Source organism: Neoarius graeffei, chromosome 22 (genome assembly GCF_027579695.1).
Source record: "Neoarius graeffei isolate fNeoGra1 chromosome 22, fNeoGra1.pri, whole genome shotgun sequence".
NCBI lineage: Eukaryota > Metazoa > Chordata > Actinopteri > Siluriformes > Ariidae > Neoarius > Neoarius graeffei.
Window position 1 is genome coordinate 6,088,114 of NC_083590.1, and position 19,709 is coordinate 6,107,822.

Below are 19,709 nucleotides of genomic sequence, written 5' to 3' on the forward strand. Positions count from 1 at the left end.
CTGTAGATATTTATGCTCAAATCCACTCAAAGTAGGGGGCGGGGCACCATCACGCTGTGTCTTTAAATTATATTAATTTCTTATAGGCCTACTTGTATTTTCTAGAATGTAAATGTGAGGAGTGACATATAAGCTATGTGCAATGTACAATATTGTTAATATCCACTGTAGATTTTGGTAGGTGTGTTGGGTATCTCTGTAAAGCCTCAGCTGCGCATGCTGCCTGGCAACACGCACCCTCGCTACGTGCGCTAGGTGAAGGATCGGTCAGTGGAGAGCTCAGCTAAGCTCAGCATGTTTAATTCCCCAAGCCAATGACAAGAACTTTCGTGAGAAATAACGCGAACGTCTGCATCATGCAGGATTTGCGGGCCGGAGCGGGACAAAATATGGCAGGCGCGGGCGGGAGCGGGACTGAAAATCATAATTCTTTGCGGGAGCGGGCGGGAGCGGGACTGCACAATGCAGGAGCGGGCGGGAGCGAGACTGAAAATTCTGTCCCGCGCATACCTCTAATTCCAAGATGATATCATGGAATAAATGACCAAGTATAATATTTTTGTCTCATTGGTTCTCTTTATCTACTTTTAGGACTTGTGTGAAAATCTGATGATGTTTTAGGTCATATTTATGCAGAAATATAGAAAATTCTAAAGGGTTCAAAAACTTTCAAGCACCACTGTATACATTAATTTTTATACTAACTTCATGCAAGAGTGTCACACCTGCGTGCCTTGGCACATGTATTAGATAGACTTTTGGGTGCGCTCCGGACAGCGTGCGCGCCAAGCAGACTCTCATGCGCACTGTAAACGACTCACACCTGCACAGGATTAAGGCACAATCACCATGCCTATATAAAAACGGTGAAAACACGGTTACTTTACAAAGTATTGAGTTGCATTGCTGACACATTACCAAGCCTTATTTCCTTGTTTAGTTTCCTGATCCCTGATTTCCTGTTTCTTGTCTTTGATTCTGCCAACTCTATGATACCCTGTTTGTGCCTCACTTGACCTTTTGCCTGTTTCACTGTTTTATGATTTTGCCTGCCATTCTGGATTGTTCACCTGTCTTCACTTGTATTAATAAATACACCTTCTGCAATTACATCCATTTCCCAACTATCTCAAACAGAATACTTCGCACTCCCTGACAAAGAGAATGCACATTCACATGTTCATACATCATGTTCAGGAACAAACTAATGTTAATGGCACTAAAACAGCCACCGTTAAATAGTGCGGTTGGAGTCTTGTTCTCGGACTCGATTCAGACTCAACTCAGATCAATAGTGGACTTGACATGAAATTTTTTTAATGACTTGGACTTGACTCAGACTTGAACAGTGGGTAGTCGAGACTGGACTCGGACTCGAAGTTTAGTGACTCGAATACAACACTGGCCCATATGTGCTTTTCGAACATCCCATTCCACATTTAGTCCCCTGTTACTATTATAATAATCTCCACTCTTCTGGGGAGGCTTTCCACAGGATTTTGCGGCATAGCTGTGGGGATTTTCCCATTCAGCCACAAGAGTATTAGTGAGGTCAGACGCTGATGTTCGGTGAGGAGACCTGGGATGTAGTCAGTGTTAAAGTTCATACCAAAGATGTTCAGTGGGGTTGAGGTCAGGGCTCACTGCAGGATACTCAAGTTCTTCCACTCCAAACTTGGCAAACCATGTCTTCATGGGGCTCACTTTGTGCACAGGAGCATTGTCATACTAAAATATGTTTGGGCCTCTTAGTTCCAGTGAAGGCTAATGCTACAACATACAAAGATATTTAAAATAATTGTGTGCTTCTACCTTTGTGCCAACAGTTTGGGGAAGAAGGTTAAGTATCCACAAATTTTGGCCATACAGTTGATATATTTTTCAGATTTTTAAAAAATATATCATCTGCTGCCAATATGCATTTCATGCTCCAATACACTATGCATTTGTGAAACACTGAAATCTTTCCCTGTAATGTGATCAGTTTTTATGCAAAGTTTGAGGTTAAACATAAGAAAGTCTGAATCAAAAAATATCAGACTTTCCAAAACATCACAAACAAAGTACTATCTGAGGTGAACAACCTGACTTACTGCTGAGAATAAATTAAGTGAAATAGAAATCTCATCTCATTATCTCTAGCCGCTTTATCCTTCTACAGGGTCGCAGGCAAGCTGGAGCCTATCCCAGCTGACTATGGGCGAAAGGCGGGGTACACCCTGGACAAGTCGCCAGGTCATCACAGGGCTGACACATAGACACAGACAACCATTCACACTCACATTCACACCTACGGTCAATTTAGAGTCACCAGTTAACCTAACCTGCATGTCTTTGGACTGTGGGGGAAACCGGAGCACCCGGAGGAAACCCATGCGGACACGGGGAGAACATGCAAACTCCACACAGAAAGGCCCTCGCCGGCCCCGGGGCTCGAACCCAGGACCTTCTTGCTGTGAGGCGACAGCGCTAACCACTACACCACCGTGCCGCCCCTGAAATAGAAATGTAATTTCTATTTATTTAATAACCCACCCTGGGACTCATTATTATGTAAACCTGTTGTTCTCAGAGGATGAATTTCACTGTGCTTGAAGTGTGCATGTGACAAATAAAGGTTTCTTCTTCTTCTCATGTCATTTCCTCCTTCTGTACACAGGGCTTGAAGTGGGCCGGAACGCACCGGAACTGCGTTCCTGCACTTCTTTATTTTCACCATGCACCATGAACAACTTTAAGATCTTCTTCGACAAGCTGTACAGCCTTGATCACGCTTCGCCAAAACATCAGCGCGAGCCGAGCAGCTGTGCGCAGCGCATTGAGCAGCGCCTTCTTGTTATTGGCCGCGTCCTTTCCATGCGCTGGGTCGCATCCAGTGAGCACACCGTGAGAGCGGTTTGGGAAAACTACAGGGCTCTCAGGGAACACTTCCACGAGGCTGCTCAAGATTCTTCGAGGGATTCCAAGGAGAGGGCAAAGTACAGTGGCCTGGAAAACATTCTCACGTCTGATTCTTTTGTGACAAACCTGGGAATTATGTATGACACGCTAACAGAATTGAGTGATCTCTCGAGGATGTTGCAAAAATGCGAAACCACCTTGCCTGATGCTGAGAGGCTTCTTTCTCGTCAGATTCGAGTTTTTGAATCAATGACAACCCCTGGTCCCTACACACAAGCAGTGCTGCAGGCAGAGAGAGAGAAGTCATTTCAGAGCGTCCCTCTACATGCAAATGGAAAAATTATGAAGATAAATCCTGCCCAGTTCTTCCGCAGCATGGCAGACAATTTATCTTCTAGGATGGCTGCTCCTACCTCTTCTCATGTCAGTCAGTGTGGCACTCAGGAGGAATGCAGAATCATGACTGACATGAGGGTTCTTCAACCAGATACCTGGCCGGTGGAAATGGATATTCAGCATGGTGATGCAGAAATTGGGCGATTATGTGAGATGTTCAGAGTCAACAAGAGGGAGAGCATCCAGGGATTCAGAGAGTACAAGGAAACCAGAGCCTCAAGGACCCCAAAATCCCTCATGCCTCTTCTGAAAGCTATGCACACAATTGCCATTTCCACCAGTGAATGTGAAAGAGCTTTCAGCTCCATGAATGACATTCTCACTGCAAAAAGGAATGCCCTTGCTATCGATCGAGTGTCCAACCTCGTCTTTCTCAAAACAAATGGGCCACCATTGGAGCTGTTCCACCCTGAAAAGTATGTCCAGTCATGGCTAGCGCATGGGCGGAGGTCTGCAGATGACACAGCTTGCGAAGCTCCTCATCCTCCCAAAGATGACGACCCCAAGCAATTTTGGAGCCTTTTTGAAGAACTTGATTTGAACTTATTTGAATGACCGGGATGGCATTGTCAGAAAATTAGGGTTCCTGCACTTCTTTTTTTCCACTTCAAGCACTGCTCACGCATGCAGAATAAACGGCGTCCTCGTTGTCGAAAGGAACAAATATCAGCACCTGGAAGTTAATCTTGTGATAAATGTCCACCAATCTGTGGATCGGCAATCGGACTCGTGAGCTATCGCCGGACTAACGACCGCAAAGGAGACCGATGAGACCATAGACATCCTAATACATAGACGGAGCATCCAATGTAAATTCTAAAAGCGCTGACGAGACGCGGGGCTGCCATCTTGGAGTGGTGATCCGCTGCACTCAGTGTAATACTAAATACATTAGATATAAACAGCTTAACGTTTTTCTATCGGCTACAACCACCAATCTGTTGCAAATAAAATGCGGTTTTAACAATCTAAATCCATTATAATGATTCAAATGTGTGTATGTTTTCTTTAAATAGATTGTTAAGAACATATCAAAGGGGAAATTAATCTAGTCAGTGAATTTATAAGAGCCTTTTACATCCTTCAACACAATCTGACCCCCCTTCAGCAAAGCTGATGTATTCAGGTTGAGTGAGGCACTTTGTTTGGTATGTAGGACAATGTGTGATGACCATATATTGACCACAAACATTTTTTTTTGTTTTAAAGCATATCAAAACATTTATTTATAACAAATTAATGTCAAACATAAAAAATATAACAATGTAGTAAATAAATAAACTAGTAAATAAATAAAAAAGGTAGGATATGAATAAACATTTAATAACAATATATATAATATTAGCATACAACATTAAAACATCACTCGTGAAACCACTTATCACACTTACAGCAGGCCATTGCCTTTCGGTCACTTGCATCCCTCATACACCCCCTTGCAGACAGTATAGGAGCCACTTTCCTGTACTCTCTGCAAACGAGGGGTGCAACCTTTTTTGGCTTTTGTGGCAGAGGAGCATGCTGTCTGTGGTGGTGGTCAGACAGAGTGGTGGCAGAGGGGCATGCTGTCTGTGGTGGTGGTCACACAGAGTGGTGGCAGAGGAGCTGTGGTGGTGGTCAGACAGAGTGGTGGACTAAAAGCCCTGAAAGAGCACTGTTTTGCACAGCCTCTTCCTCGTGCTTTCTTTCTGAAGCTCGATAGAGGCGAGCTTAGCGATGTGGTGCAGCCTTATCTTTAAAAATGCAGACACTACCAGGGCTATCAAATCATAGTGGTGGTTGTCTATGCCAAACTGTGTCTCGTCAATGTGTGACCCCAGCATGAAGACATCCTCTGACCCAATTTCCCCTCTGACGATGTGAAGGACTCCTTCCACCTTAGGAGCCCGAACTTGCGTTGAAGTAGCTCAGATCACCCTCTCTGCAGCTCTTAGCACCTTATAATAATTAAAATAGTAATTATCATAATGCTTAAAGACATTTTACAGAACAGAGAACATAATAATTTTAGTATTCAAAGACTAACAGGTACAAAAAAACAAGATAAAATCAAACCTTCACTGTGCCTAATGACGGAATCACTAGTCCGCCGTTGTTCTTCAGTGTTAGAAGATGGAAGTTCTTGTCAAACGAAGCTGGCACAGCATCTCTAACCAAGCTCCATCGGCACACATTACAGGACAGCCTGTGAAGAACCTTCCTTACAACAAATCCTGCTACATACACCACAGCATTTTCCACCAGTCCACCAAAACGAGTGGGAAGATAGCTATGGTCGGAAACAAGGGCTGAAATGTTAGCAAATAGAGATGGAAACTCTTCAACACTTTCCACAGTGGACATCTCCACAGCAGACAGGGACACGGTCTCGTCAAGGGCTGCCACATTTCCAGTCTCACTGGGTGAGACTCCACACCGAACCATGAGGCGACGGAAGATGGCCTGGAACTGGCGTGCAGTGGGATTGTTGTTACATCCACCTTGTAAGGAAAACAATCACAACATACATACATTATTCATAAAACATAAAGATATTCATTTGGCATATCTGAAAAAGATCAACCCTACCCGACGCTCTGATGGAATTAAATAGTAGCTCCAAGTGGTCCTGGCTAAACCTGTACGTAAGCACGTAGCGCTGAACCTGGAGCAGTTTCGGAATCATCTGCATGAGAGTGTCAATATTGATGATGAATCCTATGACTGACAAGTACCTGCAAGTGAATATAGTTGCATTACTCTGACAATAGTGAAACAAGACGCTCCTTGGAAGCACCATGTGATTTTGTTCATACAAAGGAGCATCTCACGAACACGATGCATAATAGAACAATGGAGCATCTTACGAACTCGATGCATACGGGAACAACAGAGCATCTGAGGAACTCGATGCATAAGGAAACAACGGAGCATCCTAGGAACTCGATGCATATGCGAACTGTGCAGTGAACTTAACACACACTACTTAATTGACCTCTTAGACCGGTGAAGGGGAACTCCATCTTTTGTCACCAAAGTGAGCAAGTACTCCCTAGCTCTTGACAAAAATGCTTTCCGCTCCGTCCAATTAACAGCACTCAAAGGAGCTTTGTATCCTTAGGCACGAGGATTACGTCCATTCAATGTGTCAAAGAGCCTGTCAATAATCTACAAAAACATATCGGTAACCATAAGGTATCAGGTACATTGTTTAAACACACACTATACTGACTTTACACACATTCACTCCTCTACACTCGCACACACACATAGCTTTTGGCCTTTAATGTAGTATTTGCTTGACTTCCTTCTTTCCTGTACTACAGTTACACCGGATGGATGGGCATGCACTAATTAAAAAACAAACAAACAAACAAACAAACAAACAAACAAACAAACAAACAAACAAACAAACAAACAAAAAGGTACTTGGTTCTAGTATTAGTAATTGTATTACCTCAATGAATTCTGCTGTTGCCTCACAGTCTTTAAACTGAGGGTAGCCAAGATCCCTCATTGTGCAGAGAGCCACTGACACAGAGCGACTCAGTGCTTGTGCAGCCAGGTTCACCCTCATTTTGCTATTTTCAAAGTAGACATGCTTGTCTGTAAGCTTATTGGCAGCATGCAGTCCATCCTTTTTTTGCAATTCATGGAGATGATTGATGTACCTCCAATGGATCTGCCCGGTGGATCTGCCAATTGGACTGTATGCCTGTAGAATAAGAATCGGTCACTGGACTGCACTGTACAAACTGCAAAATAAAAACTTTATTTTTTTAAAGTTATCAAGATATTGCGGTCTGTCCATTTCACAGTTATGGCTGGATGTGACGATCACATCACATCCAGCCATAACTGTGAAATGGACAGACCGCAATATCTTGATAACTTTTAGCAGCAGAGGCATAACTTGTGCAAATAGGTCTACAACAATCCTCATTTACCTACAACATATTAATAATCTTTATTTATCGAGGGTGGCATGAAATATCACATGATAATATACATATGGCCCTCACCTAGTTAACCTAACCTGCATGTCTTTGGACTGTGGGGGAAACCAGAGCACCCGGAGGAAACCCACGCGGACACGGGGAGAACATGCAAACTCCGTGTCAACTTGAGCATGTGGCAAGCATCCATGATTACAAATACTTTCTCGCCAGTCACCGGGTGTGGGAAACTGGTTTGAAGTGGCTCTCGTGGGTCCCCCTTCAGGTCACACCCAAATTGGTTGCACATGCTGACATTCGAGGCATGCCCATCCATTGTAACGCATACCACCCGAATACCACGTGCATGCAACTCCTCCAAAGCCTGACTGAGAAGCACCCCTTGTGGTTCTGGAGAGAGAGAGACTTGTCAGGAAGTATGCAATGGGAGCCTTCCAATATCCTTGTAGGCCAACCACCATGAACACAAGGGCCTCCGTAGCAACATCAGTCTCACTGTTTCCATCACCCATGTCTACAAAACCAGACATTGACTCCATATGTGGATTATACTGCACATGTTTTTTGATGGACATGGCATCCAACATGAGAGAAATGCATCCATATGTAGCCAGGTCTTCCTGGCATCGTCTCTCCAGCATATCCATCATCAGTTTGTTCAGGCCAGGCTTGGCATCCACTGAGCGCAACCACCTGTTAAAATAATGATAAAAAGCTTTAACGTGTTATATCAGTATGCAAGGGATAATGGACACTCCATTCAAATATCTAAAAATTAATTCATATTCGAGTTTGTACCTACCTTTGCAATGTTTTTGGATGTGGGAGGGGAAAATGTCGAATCTCTCTGAGATATCGGTATGCTTTTGGACCATGAAGATGGAGTGTCAGAGCAAACTCTCTGCAGACCTGTGTATACTCATGGCCCTGCTTTGGAACGAAGTCCAACTTAAGATCTGAAATGTTTTGAGCAAAGTAGAATTAGTCCCCTTCAGATATAAACCAAGTATATTCTAGTTTAAAAATGTGCATGATTTTCTAAGTGCTCATCTTTTCTTACCCGAGTAGAATGAAAGCTTCTCACTGAGCTCTTCATTAATGAGGTTCTTTTCCCTCAAATCCCCCAAAAGACTCTTCACTGTCATCTTTGCCCTCTTTTCTCTGGAGATGGCATTCTTTCGCTCTTGCTCCAGACTTTCTACTCTTGCCAAGGCTTCATTGAATTTGGTCTTAAGAGCAGGAGTAGACGCAGGCAAGGAATAGCTATGGTCCTAGAAGAAAGAGGGATGAACATGGTATGAGTAATTTTTCACTTCACAAATATCACCTTGACACCACTAGTTTATGGCTCACATCCACATTCTTTCTAGTAGTCATCACATATAAAAACAAGTTATTTTTGAGTGTGCCAAATGAGTTGCGGCAAAACAAGTGAGATTTTAATATGTCCAGAAACATTAAGATATGACATTTAAATTAGAAATACTCACATCATTAGGCTGAGGTTGTGGGTGTGAGGTTGCCATTTCTGGGGAATCTTCAGAGGCCACATACAGGCTTTCTTCAGCTCTTCTGGCGGTAGATGTAGCCCTGCCCTTCACCAACTGAATTGAAGAAACATCATGAATAATACAATATATAAAAGGATAGGTTTGTTTGACAATATAATGTTTACATGTATGAATGCTAAGAGCCTTATAGTGATACATCTACTTTTTGGAGGTGAACCGGGAAGCTGAAAAGGGATGGAATAGCTCCATGACATAGTCGGACAATTTGACCCGTCTGATCAAAATCAGCCTGCTTAAAATGTTGACTGCAGACTATTGACTGGTCACTTGCAGTAAATCCTTCTCTCCTCAAAGCCACTTCCCACTTCTTCCTCAAGTCTTTGTCCTTGGGAAACCTTCAAAAGTGTCAAGAGATTGATGACGATGTAAGTGCTAGTTCATTGTGCTTTGGTTTAGTAAAAACAAAGTTGTAGTGTTACGTGGTAGTAAACTCAATCTCCCATGTATGAGGAACAACTTGTTCGCTCACTTCTACTCGAAAAGATCATGGAATGAGATGGCGAAGTGTAATCTTGTAGCATTTCCTCTACTGTTATTTACAGGTTACTTTAACTAACAAACTTTTTTTTTTGAAACCGAGAAAAATTTGACAGGTTAACGTAGGTTAACAGCCCTACCCCAACACAATCTAGACTGTACATTTATACCCGTTGGCGTTCACAATCACCATAATTTCTTCATCATTTATTTCGACTTTATCATATTTAATTTCATTCATGTCTATTATTGTCATACTCTTATGTATTAGACTAGTGCTACCTGATGACGATTTAAGTCTCTTAGCTCCTTCTCAGCTCTGGTAATATACTATTTTAAAAAAACAACAAATAGTACGGTAATGTTAAATCTTACTTGTGAAAAGTAATCCCCCTGCTTCTGTTTGAAACGGTTCGCTCGTTTGAGCAGGAGTACGCTGAGCACCAGCCTGGCATCTTGTCTCTTGTCTTCTTCTTCAGTCGTGCAGTAATAGACGGTACTTTTTTTTTTTTATTATTTCCCAAAACATTCAAAATACAAACAAATAGAGCACCATATATATATATATATACAGATCCAAAAACATCAAAATAGTAAAACACACACATAGCAATAAAGTAAAAAATATGAACAAGTAAGGGGCTACTTAACTATCTTTACATATGTTAATCGAGTAAATCAAAGTCATCCAAAAAAGATATAAAATAACGAACATCCTTATTTTCAACTAACTTTAGAGATTTGGCAAAAAGCTTGAGGTCATTCTTCCAGTGTGTAACATAAGGTTTAGTTTAAAAAAAACGACATTTGTGAATAAAGTGTTTACCAAGTAGTAAATTATTAATACCATATTCAATTTTGTTATTATTTAAAAACACTCCAAATTTAATTTCTTTAATGGATAAAGGGGCAAACTGAATCCCCCTAGACTAATAGACGGTACCTTGATATCTCGCGCTTTCTCACCACCCCAAGATGGCGACCGTATTTCTCGCGTCAGGACAGCCAACTCTCCGTCTATGTATTAGGATGTCTATGAATGAGACGCTGCTGCTGAACATGGATCTGTCGCTGCGACAGCCAAACCAAACCAATTATTAATGACAGCACTTTTATTCTGTTTCTTGGTAATTAAAGTGGACTGGACTTGTAGTGTCACTTCAGAACAGCAAAACGTCTAGAGTCTCCCTGAATGAGGAAACATTTCAACTTCACTGATTGCTTTTTCACTTTTACATTCATCTCAAAGAGCCGAATCAAAGAGTCGATTCTTTTCCCGAGCGACACTTCACTCGGAGTGAATCAGATTTGCAGAAGTGAAAGTGTTTCTCCTTCAGCCTCGGGACCATTTTGTTGCTGTTCGGAGAAAATAATAAAACTAAAGAAAAACTGCAACTCCAGGCAGAAGCGGTGAGATGAATGAAGCCCAGCATGGAGTGCTGAGTAAAAGTAAGTGCTGTGTTGGAGAGAAATGTGGTTGTATTTGACTGAGCTCGTGTAAAAACAGCAGTAAAACTGCGCAACTGAAATCATCTTCCCTGTAAAGCTGCTGTTTATCGGCTGTGTGTTCTATATTCGAGTTTCTCTCTTCAGTTTCTCATCTATTAAACACTCAGAGAGTTTGGGGGAGTTTAACTGGAACGCATTTTTGTTTCCCTTCATCCCATAATGTGGTGATGTAAAGTTTACTGGGACTTTAATGGAGTGTGTGTGAAAAGCTCCTGAAGTGGAGGAGTTTCAGTCAGTGAGGGAATCTAATAAGAGGAGGACATCTTACAGCACTTTTAATGACCTGCACACAGATTAGTCATTTACACTGCTATAAATAACCAAGGCTGCTGACTTGGTTATTATAATTCCAAGATGGCGTCACAGGTGTTTTTCTCGTTTGTCTCTGCGTTTGTTTGTGTTTATTTTTTGATGGGTTACCAGATCTGATGAACTTATATCCCCGGATTTTGGAACTTTGACCGCAGCAGCATTCGTAAACGGAGGCATTCCTAAATAGACAAACTCTTAACTTGGATTAATTCATCAGCATCATGAAAGCGGCTGGCCTTCTGCTCCTGCTTGCTTACATGCTGAGCTTGCCTGGGGAGTGTGATCTGCGACGTGGCGAGCAACTGAATGCATGCCGGATTATTATTCCAACATCTGGCACTATGGTGCCTTTTCCCAGTTTTGTCCATCACTTGACTTTGTGGATTACTCCAACCGAGGCCCCGGTCAATCTGCCTCCCCGATGGTCAGAGATACGACCCATGATGCCTACCTCTAAGCGTGAGCAGGGATCCTGCACCACAAAACCAGCAGTGCTGTGGATTATTTTTTTCCTATTTCTCTCAGGTAACATTCACCCCAATCCGGGACCAGAGCGAATTGAACTCACGAACCCTCACGAACTAAAAACCAGCAGTGGCTTGCGTTTTTTCCACGTAAACGCTCGTAGTCTGGTAAATAAAATCGATGAAATTCGCCTGTGGGCGAAGTTGACAGAAAGTGACATTATGGTTATCTCTGAGACTTGGCTTAAACCGTCAATTTCAAACAATATGCTCCATATCGATGGATATAATCTCTTTAGGTCAGACTGAATGCATAAAGGGGGAGGAGTTGCTATTTATGCCAAAGCATCTTTGGACTGTTGTTGTCTTGAAACAATGACTAAACCTAAATGTTTTGAGCTGTGTGCCATCAAAGTAAACCTCTCCAACAACGCACATCTGACAGTGGTCGGCTGTTACCGCCCACCTTCGGCTGTGGCTGAGGCGACCACTCTACTGACGGATTTTCTACGGAAACTTCAGAACGAGTATGTTGTTTTAGGAGACTTAAATTGGGACTGGTTATCTACCTCTACATTAAGGGACTTGTGCGACGCGTTGCATCTAACACAACTGGTTCAATCACCAACACGCCTCAATCTGAAAAAAAATGGACAAATCCACACTAATAGACGTTATTCTTACAAATGCCCCATATAAGTACCCTGCTGTGGGCGTTTTTTCCAATGACATCAGTGATCACTGTGCCGTCGTCTGTGTAAGAAACTGTAAAGCAATTAAAGTGAAACCGCGATTTATTTTTAAAAGAAATTATAAACGTTTTGATGAGCAGGCTTTTTTGCATGACCTCTACCAAAGTGACTTAAACAGAGTATGCTGCATGGATGATGTTGAATTGGCATGGGATTATTTTAAAAGCACATTTTCTATCTATAATTAATAAACATGCACCTCTTCGCAGACATAGAGTGAAGGGTAGGGATAAGCCCTGGTTCAACGACGCTCTTGCAGTAGCCATTAGAGAAAGAAATGAGGCATGGGTTAAAGCCAAAAGGTTTAATGATGAGAAGCACTGGTTAATTTACAGGACTATACGAAATAGATGTACTAGATTAATAAAAAATACAAAAAGTGAGCACTACTTAAACTTAATACAAGAAAACCTAAATGATCCCAAAAAGTTCTGGAAACTAGTCAAATCTACATCAGGGGATATCCCACCCCCCGCCACACCTGAAGCTGTTATAACAGAACTAGGAGAAGTGAGGGGTAAATAAAATTTAGTAGAGGTTTTTAATAAACATTTTATAAATGCAGGAATTGTTACACAGGCGATCCTCCCACCCCCCAGGGTGGATAGTGAATCCTTAGTCTTCTAGTTCTTTGGATGTTTTTAACTTTACCTACATATCTGCTTGTGAGGTAGGAAAAAGCACTTATACATTTAAACTGCAAAAAATCCGCTGGTTCTGATCAGATTGAGCCCTACTTTCTCAAACTGGCGGCAAGATTGATAGCTGATCCTATTGCTGCTATTTTAAATCTCAGTTTGAGCAGTGGCTCTATTCCAAAGTCTTGGAAATCTGCTCTTGTCCTCCCACTATTAAAGGGTGGCGAGCCTACTGATTTAGACAATTACCGTCCCATATCCAGACTATCTGTCATGGCTAAATTATTTGAGTCACTTATAAATGAACAAATAAAAAAATACCTAACTGACCATAGCGTTTTAAGCCCCATGCAGTCTGGTTTTAGGCAAAGGCACAGTACTATAACCGCAGTAGCATCAGTGATGAATGATATCATTACTGCTTTAGACAACAAAAAATCATGTGCTGCTCTATTCATTGATTTGTCTAAGGCATTTGACACTGTTTGTCATGACCTTCTTTTACAAAGATTAAAAGGTATAGGTTTCAGCCCCTCTGTTATTAACTGGTTCTCTAACTATCTGAGTGGTAGAACGCAGTGTGTGATCATTGATAACTGCACCTCATCCTCTCTAGAGCTAAAAATGGGTGTGCCTCAAGGATCAATTCTGGGGCCCATTTTGTTTTCTATATATATAAATAACCTGGGTATGGGTCTAAGTCCCACAAAGGTACATCTCTATGCAGATGACACAGTAGTGTACACTTCCGCATCATCAGTACAGGAAGCTGTGAACTACTTACAGTCTGCTTTTAACCAGATACAAAATTCTCTTGTGGGACTTAGGTTGGTTCTAAATGCTAAAAAAACTAAATTCATGGTTTTCACACGCGCTCACACATCCTGTAATAGCTCTATTATTACCACAAATGGAACGCAGTTAGAAAAAGTCTCTTCCTATAAATACTTAGGAATATGGCTAGATGATAAATTGTCTTTTAGTATACATATTGAAAACCTCTTAAAGAAACTCAGGCCTAAATTAGGATTTTATTTTAGACAAAGAAAGTGTTTTCCTTACAAAGCAAGAAAAAGGTTGGTAGAGAGTACTTTCTTATCCGTGTTAGATTATGGTGATATCATTTATATGCATTCCTCACTAGTACTGCTAAAAAAACTGGATGTTGTATATAATTCTGCCTTGCGTTTTATCACAGGGACTGGAAATAGAGTTCATCATTGCTTGTTGCATGAAATGGTACAATGGTCTTCTCTTTCTCTTAGAAGGAAATTTCACTTTCTTATTTTTATTTTAAAAGCGCTACTGGGTAACTTACCTCAATACATTTCAACTCTGCTTTCTTTTCACACAAGTGTATACAGTACAAGGTCAACAAATAAGTTACTATTGACTGTACCCTCAATAAGAACTGAACTTGGCAAGACATCATTTTCATACTATGCATCATATATGTGGAATGAACTACAGAGTACACTTCACCTAGAGACACTTCCCTCTGTCAGTGTTTTTAAAAATCTTTTACAATCAACTTTTATAGAGCACTGCCATTGCTTTTAAATAGGGTGCCCATGTTTTCACTTATCATTTTATTGCTGTTCAGTTTTTGTTTTACCTTCTATGTGCGTCTTGTTCTCTCGTCTTTTGTTTTTAATTATTCCTGGCTGCATTGTCAGTTGTGTATTTGGTGTACGTCCCATGGTTATTTTTATTTTTTATTATTATTATTTTTTTTAAATTTGTTTTTTTTTTTTTTTTTTTTTTTAGTTAGTGTCTTGTTTTTGTCCTTGTTTTTGTATCAATATCTGCCTGCTATTCTTGGCCAGGTCTCCCTGGCAGAAGAGCCATTGTGGCTCAATGGGACCTTTCCTGGTTAAACAAGGGTTAAATAAAAAATAAATAAAATAAATGTGGGGAAGGGAAGTTCCAGTCATCATCAAACCATTAAAACTAAATAAAGTGTCATTTAATGTGGTTAATTTTGGGCTGGGAGATCTGGCAAAAATATATCAAGATTTTCCAGCCTGGATCATCAACAATATTATCATGGGGTGGTTTTGTTTTTTAATGTTGGTTTTTAAGACTATTTTCCAGAGCAAACAAACTAATTTCCTCATTGATGTAAATATATGGCATTTTTTCACTCAGGGTCACATTTGGAGAAATAAGATGTTGTGCAGGTGGATTTAAAAATATGTCAAGTTTCTTGTATTAAACTCATTATGTTTACATTCGTGTCATCGGATCACCACAGAGAACACTTTTTAAATTTTGTTTCCATGTTGATTCTTTCATTTTTTATGCCTTTTTGGTCCATTTTAGGGCTGTTTTGGCATGTTATACTGTTCCACTGTACACTGATCTATTTAACATCATACAGAATCCCACGTTTCTAGTGCATTTTGTGCTATAAGATTAATCTCATCTCATCTCATTATCTGTAGCCGCTTTATCCTGTTCTACAGGGTCGCAGGCAAGCTGGAGCCTATCCCAGCTGACTATGGGTGAAAGGCGGGGTACACCCTGGACAAGTCGCCAGGTCATCACAGGGCTGACACATAGACACAGACAACCATTCACACTCACATTCACACCTACGGTCAATTTAGAGTCACCAGTTAACCTAACCTGCATGTCTTTGGACTGTGGGGGAAACTGGAGCACCCGGAGGAAACCCACGCGGACACGGGGAGAACATGCAAACTCCACACAGAAAGGCCCTCGCCGGCCATGGGGCTCGAACCCGGACCTTCTTGCTGTGAGGCGACAGCGCTAACCACTACACCACCGTGCCGCCGCTATAAGATTAATATGAAATGATAATGTCGTATCTCTGCTTAATTTAATATATGCATAGAAAGGAGTCATTTATCACCTGGCAAAGATTTTGCAGTTCTTTAATAATGTGTCCGTCGTTATGCCAAATGATGTTTTTGGTTAGTGTTCTCAAAAAGGAACCCAAAAATTCAATCACTGATTCTTTTAATGGTATCCATTTTGGTAGTTTCAATCGCTATATATGTCGGAATAATGCACAAAAAAAATGTGTTGACTGTAAGGCACCGACACCTTTCAGCGTTCATTGAAAATGTTCACTGGGATAATGGAAAAAGCGGTGTAGTTTCCGTCGCCCTCTCTAAACTCGGGGTTTAATCGGGGTTAAAGAATTTCCCATAATGTTTTTATAATTACCATGAGAAGTAAAGGTATAAAAATGCCTTTAGTCATTACAGACTTGAAGTAATTGCACTGAGTGGTTTAATTGAGGAACGTAGTCTCCGTAGCCCCCAATTCTTCATTAGGCGTTTCTTCGTTAGAAAAGATATTTGATTCTGTGCTCATTGCCATATGCATTGTATTTCATAATATTTCCAATAAAATATATCTAGTTATACCTTTTTAAATCTTTCTTTTTTTATTCTGTGGAAAAAAATATCCCCTGGTGTAGTCTCTGTAGCCCCCACCAATTCACCGAAACAGTGGTCTTGATCAGCAGGCCATATCTTCTGAATCAGATGAGGATACCTCATGAAATGTTCACACTGTAATATTAAGATATGTGGAAACAACATGCACTGACTACAAATCTGAAAACTAAACTTTCAAAAAATGACCATTTTGGAACAGAAATGTGGACCCTGAGTGAAAAAATGCCGATATCTTTAAAAGGAAACATAACTTCACTGAAAAAGAATAAGACACCTGAGGCCAAAGCACATTTTCAGACACACTTTAATAAAGTGCACTTCACTGCAAAATGTAAACCATTATTCCTAAAAGGAAAATAAATAAAGATAACAAATAAAAAAAATGCAATATAAATCTACATCAGCTCGAGTATTATCTGTTAAATATGTGTCAGATTAAAAATAAACTGTTTCCCAGAACACACCACAAACACACGAACTGTGTCACGCTGACTTCTGATCTCTAACACACACACACACACACAACCCGGTTCACAATCAGATCAACACGTACCAACAGAATTATAAACAGTTTCCTTCCAACTGCAGTAAACTTGCTGAACTCTGATATCTCCACAGTCTGAGATATGACGTGCAGTACGTTGTTTTTCTATTCAACCCACAACCTGTACATATTGCTTGATTTCCATATAGTTTCTGTTAAGTGTATTTATGCTCATTTTGTATATATTATATTTATTTATCCCCTTTCTTAGCTCTCAGGTACTTGCTCGGTCAGGTGTGTGTGGTTTTTTTTTTTTTTTTTTTTTTGTCTTTTGCACCTTAACTTTTTGCACCTTTGGGACCAGCAGAAAAGAAATTTCGTTGTACCTTAACAATGACAATAAATAACTTGAACTTGATTTAAGGACTCCATTCCCACATCCACTTGTGCGTCTCCCAGAACTTACCAAGCCTTTATTTCTGTGTTCTGGTTCTGCTGCTTGAGTTTGGATTCTGCCTCGGTGTTGATGATTGATGACCGTCTGGCCTTTGCCTGTTTTTGAACAGTTTTTATCTGGGTGCCAGTCTCTTCATTCCAGCTTCAAACTGCATTTGCATCTGTTTCAGCCTCCCCTTTATGATAAATATGTAAATCCAGAACACTTCAGCTGAGTTTGTTTACATTTATATTTAATTACTTTTAAACAGGATATTTGTCTTATTGTGTGTTTTTATGGTACTTTTCTTGCCATTCTGTGTTCAGCTGAGGAATGGAGATGTTAGAAAAATATTTGAGACTCAGTCAGTCGTAATGAGGATCAGCGATATTTAGAAGTTGCTGAATGGGTCGGTGCAGGTGCAGTGTCCAATGTCATGGCATCAGTGATCAGTGTTTTCTCATAAGGAGTGTCTTTACGCTGCTTTCTTGCTTTTGCATATTTTTCAAACACCTGTTGTTTTCACCGTGTCTGTTGTGTAAATTCCAGCATTTTCCATTTCACTGATGTGGAATTTTTTCGGCACCAGGTTCTCTGTGTTCTTGGCCACGCCGTTCCCAAACAAAACGAGGAACTGTAGGCCAAGGAACTGCTTACTCTGGGTTCTTATTGGTTCGTTCCTGTGTCTTTCAGGGAGACCATGAGCTGGACTAATGAACAGAGTAAAGTCTGGTTCATAAAACAAGGTGCCATGTCTAAGCATTTTCAGCACAACTGACAAAATATATTCAGTATCACGGTCCATGTGATCCCTCAGTAAAAACAGATCATGGATTGTTCACGGTCAGGGGTGTAGTGGTAAAAAAAAGAGGTGGGTAAACTATAAATTTTGGGATCGGGGGACCACGACGTTGTAAGGGCCAATTCATAGTCGACGCAAGCATGACGCAAGGATGCTACGATGCGTATTGTATGAAACAACTTTTCTGACACATAGGAGTGTGTGTGTGTGTGTGTGTGTGTGTGTGTGCGCGTGTGCATGACAGTGCATGTGTGTGTGTGTATATGACAGTGTTTTTGAATGTGCATGTGTGTGTACTTGTGTGTGTGTGTGTGTGTGTGTGTGTGAGACAAGGGTTCCCTGAGGTCTCTACTCTATATCATTCATAAAACAAGATACACAATAAGTATGTTTGAGGTTTATTAAATCTTAATAAAGAGAAAAATAATGTCAGTGTGAAAGAATGGCAAATTACACATACCAACAGTAGGCCATCTGAAATCCATAAGCTGACAGATATATCACAGCAGTAGACCTTGCACTAGAAGAATGTTAACTTTTGTATGTGTGTGTATGAAAGTGTTTGTGTGTGAGTGTGAATGTGCATGTGTGTTTACTTGTGTGCATGTGTGAGTGAGTCCAAGCATTTGTGTGTGTGTGTGTGTGTGTGTGTGTGTGTGTGTGTGTGTGTGTGTGTGTGTGTGTGTGTGTGAGACACCAAGTAGAGTGGTGTTTATGAAATCTAAATAATCAATAAAGAGAGAAAAATAAAGACTGTGTGTAAGAATGGCAAATTACACATACTTTCAGTCCAGATGTGTGGATGGCATCTGATGCTTTCTGATACTGTCTCAGTTTCCTCTGCCTCCATTTCATCTGTCTCTGCATCTTCTCTGTCTGATTCTCCTCCCTCATTTTCTCTTCCTTCTGTTCCGTCTATTTCTGTTTTTCTTCCCTCATTTTCTCCTCTCTCTGTTTCTTCTGTTTCTCCCTCAGTTTCCTCTATCAAAGTTTCTCTTAAAGGCCTATCTGATTCTCCATCCATTTGCCTTCTCTCTTTTCCTCCCTTTTCTCCTCTTGTAGTTGATCCTGTTTCATCCTCTCTTTGCCCTATTTTCCTCCTCTCACTCTCTCCTCCTTCTGTCTCTCCTCCTGCTGTTTCTCCTGGCCCCGCAACACTGTCTGTCTCTCCACCACTATCTGTACAATTAAATTAAAACGGCTAAGTACACCAATCATGTGGACAAGTATTTCTGCCCAATCTGAATGCTATAGCCTTCTTTAAAAAATAAACACACACACCCACACACCGAGAAGGGCGGGGAGGAGTGACTTGCCTAACGTTACTTTAGGCTAAGTTCTCTATATTATGTCCGTGACATGAAGCTAGCATGCTGTCATCATGACTTCGAGATTAACATGAAATGACAACTATTTGTCTTACAATGCACTACAAATACTGAATTTATGTTGATATAATAATTACCGAAAACTTTAGACTGCACTAACAACGTCATTTGTCTGCCAGAAAGGTAGGCTAATTTGTTGGCACAAGTTAACAACCTAACGTTAGTTAGTGTCATGGTTCACAAACCAAAACGATGGGGAGTTTATCCTAAAAACGT

At 40.8% G+C, this 19,709-nt stretch overlaps 2 protein-coding genes across 5 annotated transcripts in view; one reads left to right on the plus strand and one right to left on the minus strand.

Moving 5' to 3' along the window:
* Positions 1-19,709, plus strand: part of LOC132870553 (NACHT, LRR and PYD domains-containing protein 12-like) — a 502,785-nt gene that overhangs the window by 415,042 nt on the left and 68,034 nt on the right. For 3 of the 4 annotated variants that reach the window (XM_060904227.1, XM_060904229.1, XM_060904228.1), the window contains exon 1: positions 10,584-10,729. The exons of the other annotated variant lie outside the window; for it this stretch is intronic. The gene's annotated coding sequence lies outside the window, so the exon portion shown is untranslated. Of the gene's footprint in view, positions 1-10,583; positions 10,730-19,709 lie in introns of those variants that run through there. 4 annotated transcript variants of the gene reach the window in all.
* Positions 7,891-10,281, minus strand: si:ch73-130a3.4 (uncharacterized protein LOC664763 homolog). Its single transcript, XM_060905186.1, has 6 exons — positions 10,224-10,281; positions 9,656-9,753; positions 8,946-9,138; positions 8,723-8,836; positions 8,293-8,503; positions 7,891-7,925 (listed from the first exon to the last, which is right to left on the minus strand). Exons 2-6 carry the CDS (start codon positions 9,733-9,735, stop codon positions 7,891-7,893), a joined length of 633 nt encoding a protein of 210 aa, XP_060761169.1. The 5' UTR covers positions 9,736-9,753; positions 10,224-10,281.